General features: G+C 40.4%; 1 protein-coding gene and 1 long non-coding RNA gene across 3 annotated transcripts in view; one reads left to right on the top strand and one right to left on the bottom strand.

Moving 5' to 3' along the window:
- Positions 1 to 9,514, bottom strand: part of LOC140578333 (uncharacterized) — a 20,443-nt gene extending 10,929 nt beyond the window's left edge. For both annotated transcript variants that reach the window (XR_011982435.1, XR_011982437.1), the window contains exon 1: positions 9,077 to 9,514. This is a non-coding gene — a long non-coding RNA (uncharacterized lncRNA). The remainder of the gene's footprint in view (positions 1 to 9,076) is intronic.
- LOC111833051 (CD276 antigen-like) lies at positions 8,721 to 18,480 on the top strand. Its single transcript, XM_023790959.2, has 6 exons — positions 8,721 to 8,798; positions 9,008 to 9,102; positions 9,639 to 9,989; positions 10,233 to 10,514; positions 10,622 to 12,417; positions 17,599 to 18,480. The coding sequence occupies exons 1-5, from the start codon at positions 8,758 to 8,760 to the stop codon at positions 10,780 to 10,782; spliced, it is 930 nt and encodes a 309-aa protein (XP_023646727.1). The 5' UTR covers positions 8,721 to 8,757; the 3' UTR covers positions 10,783 to 12,417; positions 17,599 to 18,480.

Raw genomic sequence — 18,480 nt, 5'->3', positions numbered from 1 at the left:
TTCAGCTAAAAAACTATTTTGGAAAAGTCAGCATATAATGAATGGAAAGAATGGTTACAGATTCGTTGATACAGAAAATGCTGCTGGATCGTTCTTTCACGGCGGAGACATTCTCTTGTGATGGACCTGACCCTACACTGGGTACATGGGGACCATTGCTGAAGTAAGGATCTAATGCATAGGTGTCGAGTCTCACAGTTAAAAGCCCCAGTCCCCGTGTGGCTCAGGGTTCAAAAGCTGGTAAAGATTTGTAGATTCCATGAGAGGTACCCCTTTAAATACGCTTTATTCCCACCACCCCCCAAAAATTAGTAAATTTTAAAAACATGACCGTGCTGCATACATATAACAAAACATATGTACAACTTTTATTTTGAAAAATATATATGATATAATATATATGTACCATATATATACCCTTTGAGGGTGTCATATACACTCACCTAAAGGATTATTAGGAACACCTGTTCAATTTCTCATTAATGCAATTATCTAATCAACCAATCACATGGCAGTTGCTTCAATGCATTTAGGGGTGTGGTCCTGGTCAAGACAATCTCCTGAACTCCAAACTGAATGTCAGAATGGGAAAGAAAGGTGATTTAAGCAATTTTGAGCATGGCATGGTTGTTGGTGCCAGACGGGCCGGTCTGAGTATTTCACAATCTGCTCAGTTACTGGGATTTTCACGCACAACCATTTCTAGGGTTTACAAAGAATGGTGTGCAAAGGGAAAAACATTCAGTATGCGGCAGTCCTGTGGGCAAAAATGCCTTGTTGATGCTAGAGGTCAGAGGAGAATGGGCCGACTGATTCAAGCTGATAGAAGAGCAACTTTGACTGAAATAACCACCCGTTACAACTGAGGTATGCAGCAAAGCATTTGTGAAGCCACAACACGCACAACCTTGAGGCGGATGGGCTACAACAGTAGAAGACCCCACTGTACCACTCATCTCCACTACAAATAGGAAAAAGAGGCTACAATTTGCACGAGCTCACCAAAATTGGACAGTTGAAGACTGGAAAAATGTTGCCTGGTCTGATGAGTCTTGATTTCTGTTGAGACATTCAAATGGTAGAGTCAGAATTTGGTGTAAACAGAATGAGAACATGGATCCATCATGCCTTGTTACAACTGTGCAGGCTGGTGGTGGTGGTGTAATGGTGTGGGGGATGTTTTCTTGGCACACTTTAGGCCCCTTAGTGCCAATTGGGCATCGTTTAAATGCCACGGCCTACCTGAGCATTTTTTCTGACCATGTCCATCCCTTTATGACCACCATGTACCCATCCTCTGATGGCTACTTCCAGCAGGATAATGCACCATGTCACAAAGCTCGAATCATTTCTTGAACATGACAATGAGTTCACTGTACTAAAATGGCCCCCAAGGTCACCAGATCTCAACCCAATAGAGCATCTTTGGGATGTGGTGGAACGGGAGCTTTGTGCCCTGGATGTGCATCCCACAAATCTCCATCAACTGCAAGATACTATCCTATCAATATGGGCCAACATTTCTAAAGAATGCTTTCAGCACCTTGTTGAATCAATGCCACGTAGAATTAAGGCAGTTCTGAAGGTGAAAGGGGGTCAAACACCGTATTAGTATGGTGTTCCTAATAATCCTTTAGGTGAGTGTATGTACCAAGCTATAGAACCCTTAGAGGTTCAATATGGAGCCTTTTGTTTTAAGAGTGTGCATAAATATATGTGCTGCTTTTATGCATTTATAAACTTAAAAACAGGTCATTAAACTCATTAACTGTACCAATTTAATTTTCAATCACAAGACCCTTACTATCCTGCAGAGCAGCGATTTCAGCTTTTAGGGCTCTTTTGGAGTTAAAATATTGAAATAGACTTTTAATGTCATCCTTAGCCTCCAATGCAATCTTCCTTTCGACTTTCCTCTAAGCGAGTCTAATATTATTTAACTCACTCTGTAGACTTAGATACTCCTGCTTTATTCCCAAATCAAGTCATTTCCCATTTTTGGAACACAGCCCTTTTGCTCTTGATTTTATTCTTAATTTCACTAGTAAACCACCTTGGCTGCAGTTTCCTACATTTAGTTTTGCTGGAAACAGATATGAAGTCTGGTTGTGCTTACAATAATATGCTTTAAAAAAATTCCCATGCCTCTTCAACAGTTTTATTTAACGCCATACAGTTTCTAGTTTCAGTCTCATACCATTAAAGTTAGCCTTCCTAACACTGTATATTTTTGTTTTGAACTTTGCTCTTTGGACACTAAAATTAACCTCAAATTTAACCATGTTATGATCACTACTGTCCAGTGGTTCTAAAACCTCAAATTTTCCAATCCTATCCTGGTTATCACAGAAAACAAGATCGGCAATGGCTTCTCCCCCTGGTCGGGGTTTTAACAAACAGAGTAAAAAGGCAATCCTGTACTAATTAATTTACAGTAGAGCCAGAGACTATGTCCCATTGTATCCCAAGTAAATTAAAATCACCTATAACTACCACATTATTTTTATTACTCATAATCCTGATATCGTTGTATAACATTCTGCTTTCCTCCGCAACTACATTAGGTGCTGTATAACAAACACCAACAATTAGGCAAAAAATCTGAGTTTTTAGCATCTAGTTTTATACATATAGCTTCTGTACTTTTATTATCAGTGAGCTTCCTTGCCTGCAAGTTTTCTTTTACATATACTGCAACACCACCTCCCTTCTTGCCTATCCGGACTCTACGGAATAACGTGTAACCATCCATATTATATTCTTCACCATCATTGTCACTCAACCATGTTTCTGTTATTCCTATAATGTTGTAAGAGTCTGATGAAATAAAAGCCTCTAAACCACGAATTTTGTTTCTAATACTCCTAGTGTTTAAGTACAGACCACAAAGGGTAGGCCCAAGGGCCCACCTGCCTCCCCAGTCTCTTCCGGCTCTAAAGCACCTGAAAGCAGTTAGACACAGTCACTTCAGGTGATGCCGCCTCTGTAAACTTTGTACGCCCTTTCTTATGTCTATGACCTATGGCTCTCTCGACTTATCTGTTCTTCATTCTTCCCCCTCCCCGTTTGTGACGTACACACCGTCTCCCTAAAAGGCCTATTAACTCTCTATTCTAACTCTGTGTTGTGTCAGATGAGAGCCAGTTGCTCCTCAAGATTACAAACCTGAACCATGAGTGAGTCCACTTACATCACTCACAGATGAAGTCCGACTGGACACAAACATCCAGAAGGGCAAACATCTTGCAAAGGCAACACTGAGCTGGCCCCATAATTAAATGTCTCACTATGATCCCCCTCCCTTACTCCCAGCCCAGTATATTTATGAGTATTTAATGTTTAGTTGATTTAATTAAGGTATAGTTAATACAATAAAGGACAATAAAATACTAAAATAACACTTACGTTAAAATGGAACTTTTTAATTATCCGATATGGTCAGAGATTTTTTATTTTTTTTTAACTTTAAATTTTTAAAATAGCCAAAATAACTATTACTTATGAGAGAATAACTTCCTACTGAACCATGTAAAGTTAAAATAAAGCGAAGTTGCTTTTGGGAGGCCGAAAAACCACAAAAACCGTCTCACTGCAGGCTACTGCCGGAGCGGGAAAAAGTGGAAAATGTCCTCCCGACTTTGATTGGCGACCGAGCAAAGCTCAAGAGAAGCTGTCCTTTTCCGAGTTAACGTTACCGGTGTTAGATAATATTACCCTGCAGGTGTTTAATGTGAAGCTACGCAGGCAGAAGCACCACTCACGCTACACACGCAGTAGCAATTAACTGTCGGTGACACTCGCGCTGTTTAACAAGGACAGACAAGCACTAACGCAGTCCGAAAAAAACAGTCACCCACGTAAACTGTACTAGCACACAAACACAAAAATACACTCCCAAACAACCACTGCAACACGCGCACAACCCAAGCGTACACCGCGTGCACACCAATCTCAGTGCCGCAACCATCACAGAGCTTCGAAAGATGTTCAAAGCCAGACTAGTACCAGAAATTTGTGGTGTGAAGGGTAAACGGGCACGGGGACAGAATCACCCTTTCATCCAACAGGTGCTGAGCATCGCTGTGTCCCTACGCGGAGTTATTCATGTTAGATATTAGATACAGGGTCGTGCCAGATTATTCACCGTTTGTGAAAAAATATACGCAAAGGGCTCAAATCCCAGATATGTGGCACCCAGTCATGATTTAAGCAAAACCATGCGCAACACCCATGTCTTTGCTTTATTCCAGCTAATGACTGGATCACATGACTTAAATTGTAACAGAAATTAACTATGACACTTGCATATTCCGTGAAAGTCAGTATCCCTAGCCTACTTGACGTGTCTAGTCAGCTATCTTTTCGAATACCAGCAGGAGGCGCCACTACATCAAATGTCAGTAATAAAGACATGCACAAGAACTGTGTTCAAATGTTAATAGGATTTTAAGGATTGCATAAGACATGTAAGTATACAGTCACCTATCGATTTTCGTTCTATCAAGTAATGTTCCATCATACTTACGTCCCATGAAAACCTTCATAAAATTTTCTAACAGACGTCCAAAGCAGACATAGTGGACGTTGACAGACGTATTTCACCCCCCATGTGACAAGAACCAAAACAAATAGCCAGGTTTAGCTAAATACATGTTTTGCATCTTATGCTGCACAGTATATTTGAGCTCTCGCCTATAATGATCGAGGCACGCTGAGATTGACTTATGTCCTCACATCAAGAACATAACCCCAGATATAAGTTCATAATACTTAGCTACGTTACACAAGCATTAGGGCCGGATCCCAATCCATGGCCTCGATACTCCACCTTCATTACAGGTTAATTTCATGCTGAGTTACCCTCATAACAGGACCTATGCACTGAACCTGAAGGAAATTTCTCAAGAAACATTTGAGATTGACGAGTACAGTTCGAAATGCTTTCTCTTTTGCCTCTCTTCTTGCACGAAGTTGGGTATTGTTCAAATGGAAGTCCACACAGCCTCCACTTGCATCAGTGTGGCCCTGGGATCTAATATCCTTTTTAAAATTGGAGAAAATAAAATACTGCATTAGAGGCTCAAGTAAAAAATTTACCAAAAACTGGGGACCCATGATCACCCTTTTTGAAAAAATTAAAACTCTCCCCCTTAACTAACTAATTAATTGATAAATAAGAAATTGGATACAATCTGCGACTGACCATTGATCCTTGGTACTGCTTACCCACAGTAACACATTCAAATCTGTAAGCCCAATACTCATAATTATTAGTCATTTATTTCTCCTTATGTTAAGTAATAATTATTTATTTATTTATTTTTATCTATTTATTTATGTTCAATTACTTTGATTTCATTTGTATATTTTCATTGTTAATACTGTAGGACAACACAAACAGGGCCTAGCAGCTAAGGGAGCAGAGTATAAAACACGCAGTAACTGACCGTATGCATTAAAACACATTTTAACACAGGATGTAACAGAGAACCAGAAGCTGGTACAAAGCAGTGTTCCCCAAAGCCTGTGGCATTCCTGTGTACTTAAGTTATTGTAACTAATAATAATGGAACAATCTAGGAAAAGATTTGGTCTCATATTTAGGAACATTTTGCTGTGCTACATCCAACTAAGGTCTGTCATAAAAATAGCGATATAATTCTAAAGTCATCATTCCTCCAATATAACGGTACCTGAATATTAATTTCTCATGTCAGGTCCAGTGTCTGATCTGCTCTCAGCAACTGGCAGACAATAATAACTCATCAATGCATAGTCATTTTTGTGAGAAGATAAGGTACCAGTACCTGAAAGAGTGTGTGTATATGTGTGTGTGTGTGTATGTGTGTGTATGTGTATGTGTGTATGTATGTACAGTATGTGTATGTGTGTGTGTGTGTGTGTGTGTATGTGTGTATAAGCCTGACAGCAGACATGTGGACTTCACTTCATATGGATGCATATGTTCAATAACCTGCCATTACATCAATGAGTCCCATGAACTGGCTACAGTGCTGCTAGGTGCAGGAAAATTCTTGGAAGCTCACACTGCAGCACAAACATCACTTATAGAGACTGGGGTATGCAGGGTAAGGTGAGATGTCTCGTCACGGATGCCGCTGCCAACATGATTCCCTGTGCCATCACTGTGAAGCTCCACCACACAAACTATATTACACATGCTCAGAACCTTATTGTTAAAAGGGCAATTGTGTGATTTAATCAGAGCAAGGGTGAGATGGATTGTGGCATATTTTAGAACTAGCACAGCGGCCAAGAAAAGACTGTCTCAGGTAGAAGAACAAATGGGTATGCGAGTTTGAAACCGATTCAAGAAGTGGACATTCGCTGGAACAGCACCTCTTCAGCGCTGTTCAACTAAAGAGAGCCACTGGAGTCTGGTCAGTTTAAAAACCGATGTTCTCACCCTGAGCTCTGAAGAGTATCACTCGATAAAAGAGTGTATAGATGCTCAATCCTTTCCAACTGGCCACTGTAGAGACTGTCAGGGTCAAAAGTGACACCACTCATGATGCTGAGGCAATCCTTAAGGTCAAAAAGAGCAAAACTGGTAAATGAGGAGGCCGTTCACCTTACCAATATTCTGATAAGACTGATTATGGAAAAATATCTGTATGGGAGACCATGCGTGTTATGAGCATCCCCATAAGGCTTTACTGCAGAATGAGCAGCAGATAAGAGGAGATCAATGGACACAGCGGTAGAACCTTCTACATCAATGGCATCTGCGGAACCTCCAGCTGAAGCTCAGACAGCTTCTTCAGTGCGGTATGCTTTAAGTACTGGTGTATCATAGGAAGGCACTGACAGTTCAGCAGTAGTCACTGTTTTTTATATTGTGCAAAGAAACGGTGGGGCCCAAAAGAATGCCCCCCCCCCATCACTTGCTCTCAGCAAACACTGCTGAAGACCTCGGCTAAAACATGCACAACAAAGGTAAATTTTAAAAGGACGGCCAGCCTCCCCGTCCTTCTCCAGAGAAAGGGGAAGTTCTGTGCCGTGGTATCGCCCCACAGTTACAACTCCCAACACTCGATACACTCCACAGCTCCCTATCGACAGCGCAAAACTGCACTGCTCAAAAAAATTAAAGGAACGCTTATTAATCAGAGTATAGCATCAAGTAAACTAAACTTCTTGGATATTCATCTGGTCAGTTAAGTAGCAGAGGGGGTTGTTAAGCAGTTTCAGCTGCTTTGGTGTTAATGAAATTAACAACAGGTGCACTAGAGGGCAACAATGAGATGACCCCCAAAACAGGAATGGTTTAACAGGTGGGGGCCACTGACATTTTTCCGTCCTAATCTCTTCTGACTGTTTTTTCACTAGTATTGCATTTGGCTATGGTCAGTGTCACTACTGGTAGCATCAGGCGATACCTGGACCCTACAGAGGTTGCACAGGCAGTCCGACTGCTCCAGGATGGCGCATATTGATGTGTCATTGCCAGAAGTTTTGCTGTGTCTCAAGGGCATGGAGGAGATTCCATGAGACAGGCAGTTACTCTAGGAGAGATGGACAGGGCCATAGAAGGTCCTTAACCCATCAGCAGGATTGGTATCTGCTCCTTTGTGCAAGGAGGAACAGGATGAGCACTGCCAGAGCCCTACAAAATGACCTCCAGTAGGCCACTGGTGTGCATGTCTCTGACCAAACAATCAGAAACAGACTTCATGAGGGTGGCCTGAGTGCCCGACATCCTCTAGTGGGCCCTGTGCTCACTGTCCAGCACCGTGGAGCTCGATTGGCATTTGCCATAGAATACCAGATTTGGCAGATCCGTCACTGGCACCCTGTGCCTTTCGCAGAGAGCAGGTTCACCCTGAGCAATGTGACAGAAGTGAAAAGGTCTGGAGAAGCTGTAGAGAACATTATGCTGTAACATTGTTCAGCATGACCTGTTTGATGGTCTGGGGAGGCATATCCATGGAGGGACATATAGACCTCTACAGGCCAGACAACAGCACCTTGACTGCCATTAGGTATCAGGATGAAATCCTTGGACCCATTGTCAGACACTATGCTGGTGCAGTGGGTCCTGGGTTCCTCCTGGTGCACGACAATGCCCAGCCTCATGTGGCGAGAGTATGCAGGCAGTTCCTGAAACATGAAGGAATTGATACCATTGACAGGCCCCCACGTTTGCATGACCTAAATCCAATAGAACACCTCTGGGACATTATGTTTCGGTCCATCCGACACCACCAGGTTGCACCTCAGACTATCCAGGAGCTCAGTGATGCCCTGGTCCAGATCTGGGAGGAGATCCCCCAGGACACCATCCATCATCTCATTAGGAGGATGCCCTGACATTGTTAGGCATGCATACAAGCACGTGGGGGCCATACAAACTACTGACTATGATTTTGAGTTGCTGCAATGAATTTTCAGCAAAAAGGACTAGCCTACTGCATGATTTTTTCACTTAGATTTTCGGGGTGTCTTTGAATTCAGCCCTCTGTAGGTTGATAATTTTCATTACCATCAAACGATGTGGCATCTTTTTGTTCCTAACACATTACCCAGTCCATATCAGTATAGCATGACTTTTTTTCCCATTGAGATCTGATGTGTTTCCAAAGTGTTCCTTTAATTTTTTTGAGCAGTGTATATTAGCTACAAATTTACCCATAGCACTTGCCTAGCTACCTTCACTTACGTATCAGGTGCTTTCCACGCCCCTCACTGCACGTCGTAAAGCCCAGAGGACTGACGTCTGTGCGTTAATACACGCGGATGTTCAGCGGTCGCTTGCTGCCCTATTCTCCGGCATCGCGGTTTGTACTGACTTTCTTGTTTACTAATTAATCAATCTTAAATCTGTTTACATGTCTGGTAGAACTTACAAATGGTTTAGGGTCAAAATCCGAATGCAGAAATATTGTCAGTAATATTACACGCCGTCAATTAATTTAAGTTCACAGGATGTAAGCTGGACAGCAGTCATAATTAATGTATCTAATATATGTTGAATTCTCTTTTTAAGACTGCGGACCAGCTGCCAGATGACTGGTATTGGCTATATGTATTCGGCCGTCGGTGTTGTACTCATTACCCTGGCTCTGAGGACTCCAGTCTCCTGTAAGCTGGGGCTTCTTTGCCGAGTCTGTGTCACGTAGCTTGGCTTCGACCTGGGGCGATTCTTTTCGAGCAGAGTGAGGTCCCTCCCGCGATAATGTTTGGTTAGCCGGAGTAATATATGAAATGGATACAAAAATACGAGATAAATAGCTAAATGGTGTTAAATGTAGTTTTAGGGGGTTTTAGGGGTTAAATGTAGTTAAATAGGGCTTAGGGCTGTGACAGAAACTCCATTCTGTAGTGATATTCCAGGGTTTGTGTGTATCATTAGTAACTGTCAGTGCTTGTTCATGTCTAAGGAATTTCTACTATGCTTCAGTGAATCATTCACCTGAGTGCAAAGTGCATTATGCAACAGGTCTTCCTGCTTCCTTCTGAAGTTCTGATCCATGTGTGTTGGGGGGGGGGGGGGGGGGGGGGGGGTTGGTGCTGTAACACCCACTTTCACTGAAACATGATTCTCCCCTCCCCTCCCCCACTTTTAAGAAGGCCTGCCCTGCCCTGCCCTGGTCTGACCTTTTATCTTCCGTCTCCAGGGCATTTCGAAATCACTGTGCCCACTGAGCCGCAGTTGGCAGTCTTTGGGCGCTTCATGGTTCTGACCTGCAGTTTCCCAGTGGGACCTGGAACCTGGGACTCTGCCAGTCTCATTGTCACCTGGCAGCGAGGTCTGGAGGTCGTCCATAGCTTTTACCACAGTCAGGACCAGTTGGACAGGCAGAGCCGTCGTTATGCCAACCGCACCCAGCTGTACCTGTCGCAGCTGCATCAAGGGAACGCCTCACTCAGACTGGATGGCGTGAGCCTGGAAGATACTGGCTATTACTCTTGTTCTGTCAGCACACTGATGGGAAGCCAGAAGAAAACATTCTTGGTGGAATTTGCAGGTACTGGCATCTCTCATACCTTGTATCTTTCAGGGTGACATGGTTCAAAACGAGTCCCTCAGCTGTGGGTTTGAACCTCGGTATCGTACCCTCATCGAAAGCCGCCGTAGCAGCTGGTCCGGTGCTGTACACAGTACTATCTGTACCTCAGCAAAGTCTTCTATCAAGATACAGTCAGCTGTAGTGGAAACTTACTCTCCAGACCTGACAGCAGTTGTGTGACCTGGCCCTTGTCCTCCTCAGCATTCTACAGTGAGCCACATGTGCAGATCACGGTGTCCAGGAGTGGAGTAGAGCTACTCCTGACATCCAGGGGATTCCCCAGTGCCACACTGGAGTGGCATGATGAGCAGGGCCAGGACGTCACCAACAGAACAGTGACAGAGGTCCAAACGGATCCCCAAGGCCTTTACACTGTATCCAGCAGGTTCACACGAGGCCCAGCGACCAACGCCTCACTAAGGTTTATACTAAGGAACCCGGTGCTGCAGCAGGAGATGATGCGGGATCTGGCTTTATCTCTAGGTCAGACCCTTGTCTGATTCCTATCTCTGCCATCTTATCCTACCACTATTTTATTCTCTGTGACAGATGTGTTACTAATAACTGCTCCTGCCTTTGTTCCTCTGCAGCGCATGAACTGGTTCCACAGGATCATCACAGATGCCGACACCTTTTCTATCTTTCTGTGGCCTTATTTACAATACTGCTGTTGGTGCTGTTAGCCCGTTTAGCACACAGAGGACCTGCTGTAAAGCTGCCAAAAAGGGACACGCCATTTCCTAGTCACTAACCCAGTGGTTCTCAAATTTTTTCAGCAGGAGGTCCCCTTGTGTAGGGTGAATCCTTTTTTGTTTGTAGTCTTTATTTCTCTGGTTTGTTAAATTTACATTTCACAAAATATAACATTGTATTAAAACAGTTTTGACAGTAAAACTAACATTGTCTGAAAAGTGCAACAAAAGTACTGAATACTGAACAATAATTTATGATGTCCATAGCAGCGTAGTGTGCTACGTAAAATTTATATTTACATTTTTTTTATACTTCTATTTTTTTTTTTTTTAAATACATTATATTTTACATAGGTTGACAAGCCTGATTTGTCACAAGTAATTTTCTTTTTTTAGATTCTACAATTTCGATGTGGCCCCCCCTAGCGCCATCTGGTGGCCCCCCAGGGGTCTGGCGGCCCCCAGTTTGAGAACCACTGCACTAACCTATGCTGACTGGGGCTCAAACTCACAGTCAGCAGCCCATGCTGCTTTTTGAAGGCTTATTTACTATTTATATTTAATTTTTCTCTATATTTTTGTATTTTACATTAATAACTACTTCTCTTATTTTTTTTATGATGCCATGCTGTCGATTGCCATTTTCTTTTCAGCATCTTGAGCGAAAATCATTTCATTGTGTACTGTACTATAACAAATGACTGTTTTAGTAAACGCCACCATATTTCTACAAGTTAACTTATACTTTAGGTAAGTAGCAAATGACTGACCCTGCATTGTTACTGAAAACAGACTAATTCTCTAGGAAAGGCCTGAATGAAGCAGTGAAAGATCTATTTGTAAGAAAATCCATGTAACTATTTGCCCAAATTTACTTCAGAATGACAGTGAATGTCAGCAATCGATTACATTTTTACTTCCCGTTGTACCATTTCAGAGCCATCCAGTCCATCTATCACTCCAAAAGCACAACTTTCCGAGTCATTTTTCGCAAGAACTGTAAGCTACCTGTAGCAGAAGGGCGCTCGCCCTGAGTGTATAATGGTAGAACTGCCTGTACAGCAGTTTAGATCCTGGAAACAGGTTGCTTCTCAGAACCGGCTTTGTGGGCTGCAGGTCAGTTACATTCCGGCTCTTTCAGAGTCATAACGGAAAACAAGACTCTCTGTTACTGCTTCATACCAGACACTGCCAAACAACCTGGAACTGGATGCTCATGACTCAGTTACAAGCTATTTTTACTGGTTTGTTTTTTTTAATGTGGGCTATAGACGTGCAACTTTAGTGAGGTACCCAGAGGCACCTGACATGTGCTGAGACTGCGGGAGCAAACCAGAATCGCAAACAGGACCACTGCAAACTCACCTTCGCGATATATCAGCCATACAGTATGTATTACAAACTCACCATCGTGATATACATACAGTATTACCAACTCACCATCGCGATACGTCAGACATACGGTGTGTATTAAAAACTTGATCCATCCTTAAGCTGGCCAGTCACTGCTGCTGTCGTCACACACAACAGCCCCACAATTAGGCCGTCACTCTTATGCAGGCTGCCTTCTCAGTTGATATGCTACCAATAGGAGTCTGTGATAGTGGCTTATGCTGCGTTCCATTTACCTCAGTGGTCAGAACCCGGAATGACATCACACACGCATGACCAATGTTCCAGTACAAGTCAGAAAGGTCGGAAGATGGCGGGCTGAACACGTATGTTTAACCGAGCGCCCTAGCTACTCTACTAAGATAACTTTACAACATACAAATCTCATCTACATCTACCTCAAATTAACACTTAAAACACTGTAGTTGTGTTTTATTTCTTTAAAAAATGCGGAAATCTTCACAACAAACTAATCCCCCGAAGATTATAATCCCTCCGGCCCGCGGCTCGACCCCAGCTTCGGTCTCAGACGTTTCAGAAATGGAGGTACATTCCGTCAGTCATACAGATAAACGCCGTGATTCGTCTCATTTCACCCCTACTAAATCAAACGCCTTAAAAAAATTAAGACCCCATGATGAGGATATCACCAATGCAATGCTGCTGCAAGCCATAACTTCATTGACGGCTCGATTTGACTCACAAGATGAAAAATTAGAAGAAATGGCAAATCAGATGCGAAGGAACAGTATCATGATTGCAGAGATTTCCAAGGCTGTTGAGTTTAATGCCGCTGAAATCAAAGACTGCAAAGAAAAGTGTCTAGAAACGAGAAATTCACTTCTGAGACTAACTTCATCGCATAAGGACCTGGCGAGCAGAACATCTGAACTCGAGCGATATAAAAGAAGGTGGAATCTCCGGATCAATGGTATAAAAGAGAGGCCTGAAGAGGATCCCCGCAAGGAAGTGATTGGTCTTTTTGCTGAAATCGCACCGCATCTGGTTCAGAAATTAGATGACATTGTTGACATAGTACATCGAATCGGCAAGAAGGAGACAGGAAAACCAAGGCAGATGATTGTGCAATTTGCAATGCGAAAGTACAGGGATGAATTTTGGCAATCAACCAAGAAATCATCAGTCTGCCGGGACCGCGGAGTTCGATTCGCAGAGGATTTGACAAAGGAGGACCGTCTGGCCCGCGCTGCGCTATGGCCTTTGATTGATCAGGCGCGTAAAGCAGGAAAGAAAGCGTACTTTCGTGGACCGTTCGGTTACATTGAAGGGAAACGCGTTGACTCTACAGGATAATTCATGCGAATTGATTAAGGGTAGATTGACATGAGACAAGACTGTTTTGGAGAGGCACTAGGGTGTGAGGTTTGTTCTAGGTATAGGGTTCTATAACCTGGTGAAACCCTTCTGTCTCATACAAATATTTGCACTTTCCGTTACATTTGGTAAGTTTCTTTTTTATTATGTTTCCAGTTAAGTTACCATTTTCTTTAATGTCACTGAATGTCAGGGGCATTCAAAATAACGTTAAAAGAAAAGCAATGTTTTTATTTTGTAAAAACAATGGTTCTCACTGCATTTTTCTACAAGAAACGCACTCTATTTTAACGGATACTGCTTTTTGGTCTAAACAATGGGGAGACAAGTTGTTATTTAGTCATGGTTCCTCCCACTCCGCAGGCACTGCAATTTTATTTAATAACTGTCCAGGGAAAGTCATCTTTTCTAGAACTGACTTATGTGGACACTGGTTAACGGTTGTTTTAGAGATTGAGCATATTTTTTTCATTCTGATTAATGTATATGGCCACAATAATTCTAAACTGAACCAAAATTTACTTAAAGAGGTCTCTCTTGTAATCTCCGATTTAAAGAGAACATACCCTACAGATAATATTGTTGTAGGTGGAGATTTTAATATGGTACCGGACGAGACACTTGATAGGTATCCTCCCAAAAGATTAACTTCTCTACCAAATTCTATGGTCTCACACTTCTGCACTAGTCTTAAACTGGTAGATGTTTGGAGATATCTCAATCCTAACCTTAGGCAGTTTTCTTGGTTAAGGCCTAATGCCTCCAGCAGATCAAGAATTGATTATTGGCTTATTTCAGGTAATTTAATGTTATTTGTTAAAGATTGCGCTATTTCTGCAGCACCTTTAACAGACCATTGTGCCATTTCACTATTATTTAAACCAATTCACAACACTGCAAGGATTAAGGGGTATTGGAAATTTAATTCAGAGTTGCTTAATAATGAAAGATACTGTAATAAAGTTAAAGATTTAATTCTGGAAATTAAGAACAGTAATAATTTTAATTCTAATAAAGCTAGGTGGGATTTTCTCAAATTTAAAATTCGTGAATTTTCTATTAATTACAGTAAAGTACTTGCCAAAGTAAGGAGGCAAAAGGAATACAATATTGTTTCCGAAATTAACAAATATTGTAGTGAAAGTGGATTGAATGATACTGAAAAAGAAAAAATGATTTCTCTGCAATTAGAATTGGACAATCTCTACATTAAGAAAGCCAAAGGTGCATATATACGTTCTAAGGCTAAGTGGATAGAAGAGGGTGAGAAAAGTACTTCTTATTTTTGTAGATTAGAAAAAAGACGTCAATCATGTAATTCAATCCTCTCACTAATGATAAATGGTGTTGAATGTACAGACCCTACTTTAATAAGTAAGTCAATTTATGAGTTTTACAGTGATTTGTACTCTTCCAACTTCTCCCCAATGGAGTGTAACAATTTCTTTGATAAAATAATACATTTTATTCCCCACATTGACAATGATTGGCGAGATTGTTGTGAATATGAATTGCTTATTGAAGAACTTGACTCAGCGGTTCAAAACCTAAAATTAAACAAATCTCCGGGTCCTGATGGCCTCACAGCTAATTTTTACAAATTCTTTTGGAATGATATTAGATTATTATTATTTAATGCTTTTGTGGAGTCCATTAAGGAAGGATCTTTAGGCCCTACTATGAATCAGGGTTTGATTACACTAATCCCTAAGCCAGATAAAGACATGAGATATATGGATAATTTTCGGCCAATTACGTTGCTCAATAGTGATTATAAAATTTTCACACATATATATGCTAATAGATTAAAAGTGGGCATTAATAATTTAATTAACGAATCGCAATCAGGATTTCTCAAGGGAAGATCTATTCATAATAACATAAGGTTGGTAATGGATTTGGTGGAGTACAGTCACTTGATAGAAGATGATGGATTCATTTTATTTTTAGATTTTAGAAAGGCCTTTGATATGATAGAGCACGCTTTTTTGTTTGAATCCTTGAAACTTTTCGGTTTTGGTGAACAGTTCATTAATGTTATAAAATTGATTTACAGAGACAGGAATAGTTCAGTTTCCCTCCCTTTTGGTACTACACAAAGATTTCAGATTGGCCGTGGAATAAGACAAGGATGTCCATTATCCCCTCTTTTATTTATTTTAGCTGTAGATATGTTGTCCACTATGGTTAGGTATGATGTATCGGTGAAGAAATTAGACGTATTTGGGAAAACCTTAGCAATCAGTCAGCTAGCAGATGACACTACTTTATTTCTAAAAAACAAAGACCAAATCCCTCTGGCTATCTCTCTAATCAATTCCTTTGGTAAAGCTTCAGGCCTCCAACTAAATTTAAATAAATGTGAACTTCTGGCCCTACACCCTACTCAAGATTTGTCCTTATGTAACATTCCAATTAAAGAGACAGTGAATTATCTAGGTATTTATATCTCCAAAGACTCAAAAATTAGTATGAAAGAAAATTTTGAAAATAAAATACAAAAAGCCAATGGTATCTTGAATTGCTGGTTGCAGAGAGACATATCGATTTTTGGAAGGATTCTTCTAACCAAAGGTGAATATTTATCCAGACTAATTTACCCGGCTTTTGTTGTAGCTCCTTCTTCAGTTGTTATAAAAACAAGCAATCAAAAAATGTATGACTTTATTTGGAGACACAAAACTCATTATATTAGAAAAGCTGATATTATTAAAATGTACGAAGAAGGTGGTCTCAATGTAATTGAATTTGAGAGTATGAATGCTATGATAAAACTTAAGTGGCTTCAAATGTTTTTAGGTAATACTGAGAGTTTTTGGTATGCAGTGCCCTCAGCGCTGTCTCGTAAATTGGGCGGTATCCGTTTTTTTCTCAAATGTGACTTTGATTTACACAAAATTCCAATGAAACTATCAGCATTCCACCAACAAGTCTTATTATGTTGGAAGTTGGCACACACACACAATTTCACACCCCACAATACTCCGATATGGAATAACAAATATATCCTACATAGGAACAAGTCCCTATTTTTTGAGGAATGGGTAAATAGAAATATTTGGTCAGTAGTGGATTTAATGGATGAGAGTGGTAATATGTTAGACTATAACTCATTCACTTTAAAGCAGGGATTTGCCTGTCACCCAAAGCAATTCTTTACTGTTATTAATGCAATACCTTCAGGTATAAAAATGTTAATGAGATGTTACCTTTCCTATTCCAGAATTACTGCTGTCCTTCCGTTGTTATATGTTGGTGATATTGAAATAGAAAATAAACTCTGCACTAATAAATACTTAAGACGAATTATCATTCAATCAAACTACCCTTGTCAAATATTAAGAAATAAATTAGACCACACATTTGATAAAAATACTGTTAAGTACTTTAGAACAGCCTATTTGAAACTCCCTATTCTCCCCAAGGTAAAAGAAATGCAGTTTAAAATACTAAATGATATATATCCCTCCAATATCTTTTTGCATTCAAAATTTAATTTTGAAAATATACCTTGTTACCTATGCAAACATTTATATGAAGATACAGAACATATATTCTTTACATGTAGTTCGTCCCAGTCTTTTTGGAAAGCTTGGCAAGAATGGATGGTAGAGAAGCGTGTGATTACAGATAGTTTCACTTTAACTTTAAAAGATGTAATATACGGGATAACCAAAGAGTGCGCTGTTTTATATGATTTGATTAATATTATTCTGTTATTAGCGAAATACTTTATACATAAATGCCGATATTTTAAAACTACCCCTTTGTTTTTTGTGTTTAAAAAAGACCTGAAAAACTTTTCAGATGCCCTTAGTAAAATGAAAAATTCAAAGGCAGTAAACTTGCTTGATCTGTTTGTATTGTATAAGCTGTGATATCTTTTTTTTATTATTTTTATTTTTTATTTTTTTATTACTATTCTCGTTTAGTCTCTATTTCCTATCTGTATACTTGATTCTCCTTCTCGGAATATTTTGTTATACACATTGTATGGAATCTAATATGGTTGGATTGTGTTGAGCCTTCCATATTGTAATTCTTTTTTTTTTTTGTATACGAACTAATGACAACTTGTTGTATTCAATTCTTTTTGTACTCAATAAAAAAAAAAAAAAAAAAAAAAAAAAAAAGTACAAGTCAGAAAGCAATTTAACAGTACCAGGACCTGTTTCAAAAAGCAAGATTTCTTGCTTACCTGGATAACTTGTCGGATTTAATTTATTCCAGTTTACACAGCCTTTATCTTCGTTCACAAGTTTACATTTAGGCCTGACTAACTTAAAGACAAATTGTCTGTTTAAGCAAGAAATCCTGCTTAATGAAATGGGCCCCAGTTCTAGCCTGGGGTGCGTTTCTCGAAACCATCGTTGCTACCTACGTTAGCAACTTGCGTGGTTCAAACTATGTAAGTACGACGCAGGTGTTTCTCGAAACCATAGTTCGAACTACATAGGTAACGATACTGCGGACTTACGTGGTGCGATGTATCGTTGAACGACGCAGGTGTTTCTCGAAACCATAGTTCGAACGAACGTTCGCAAACACTGTCGTTAAGTTGTGTAGTTCGAACTACAGCTCACGAGCTGTAGTTAGAAGCGTAGTTATATGCAAATTCGTCAGCGATGGTGGAAAATACAGTGCAATAAGGGTATAGTCACCGTGTAAGTAAGAAATTTAATAATCTTTAATACCTAATAAGAAATAATTTAGCTCTACGATCACATATAATGTGAAGTTGTCTGAAAATGTAGTTTGAAACGTAATTGTTGTGTGGGTCTCTGGTCATAAGTACGGTAACTGTCTGTAGTGAGCAAATCTCAGACTGCAAAGTATTAATTAGCACAGGGGTGGGTAATGTTAGCAGAATGACACTACAGCGGCCAGATACGAATCCATGCCTTTGTTCTCGGGAAATTACGTCTGTAATGTTTGGTTATTACACACACCTGTGTATTCCAGTCAGCCAGTATAACAATATTCTGTAAGCGACAACGTCGGAATAAAAGTTATTCTGTTTATCACTCCAA

Source organism: Paramormyrops kingsleyae, chromosome 14 (assembly GCF_048594095.1).
Source record: "Paramormyrops kingsleyae isolate MSU_618 chromosome 14, PKINGS_0.4, whole genome shotgun sequence".
Taxonomy (NCBI): Eukaryota; Metazoa; Chordata; class Actinopteri; order Osteoglossiformes; family Mormyridae; genus Paramormyrops; species Paramormyrops kingsleyae.
This window is presented reverse-complemented; position numbering and strand designations above follow the sequence as displayed.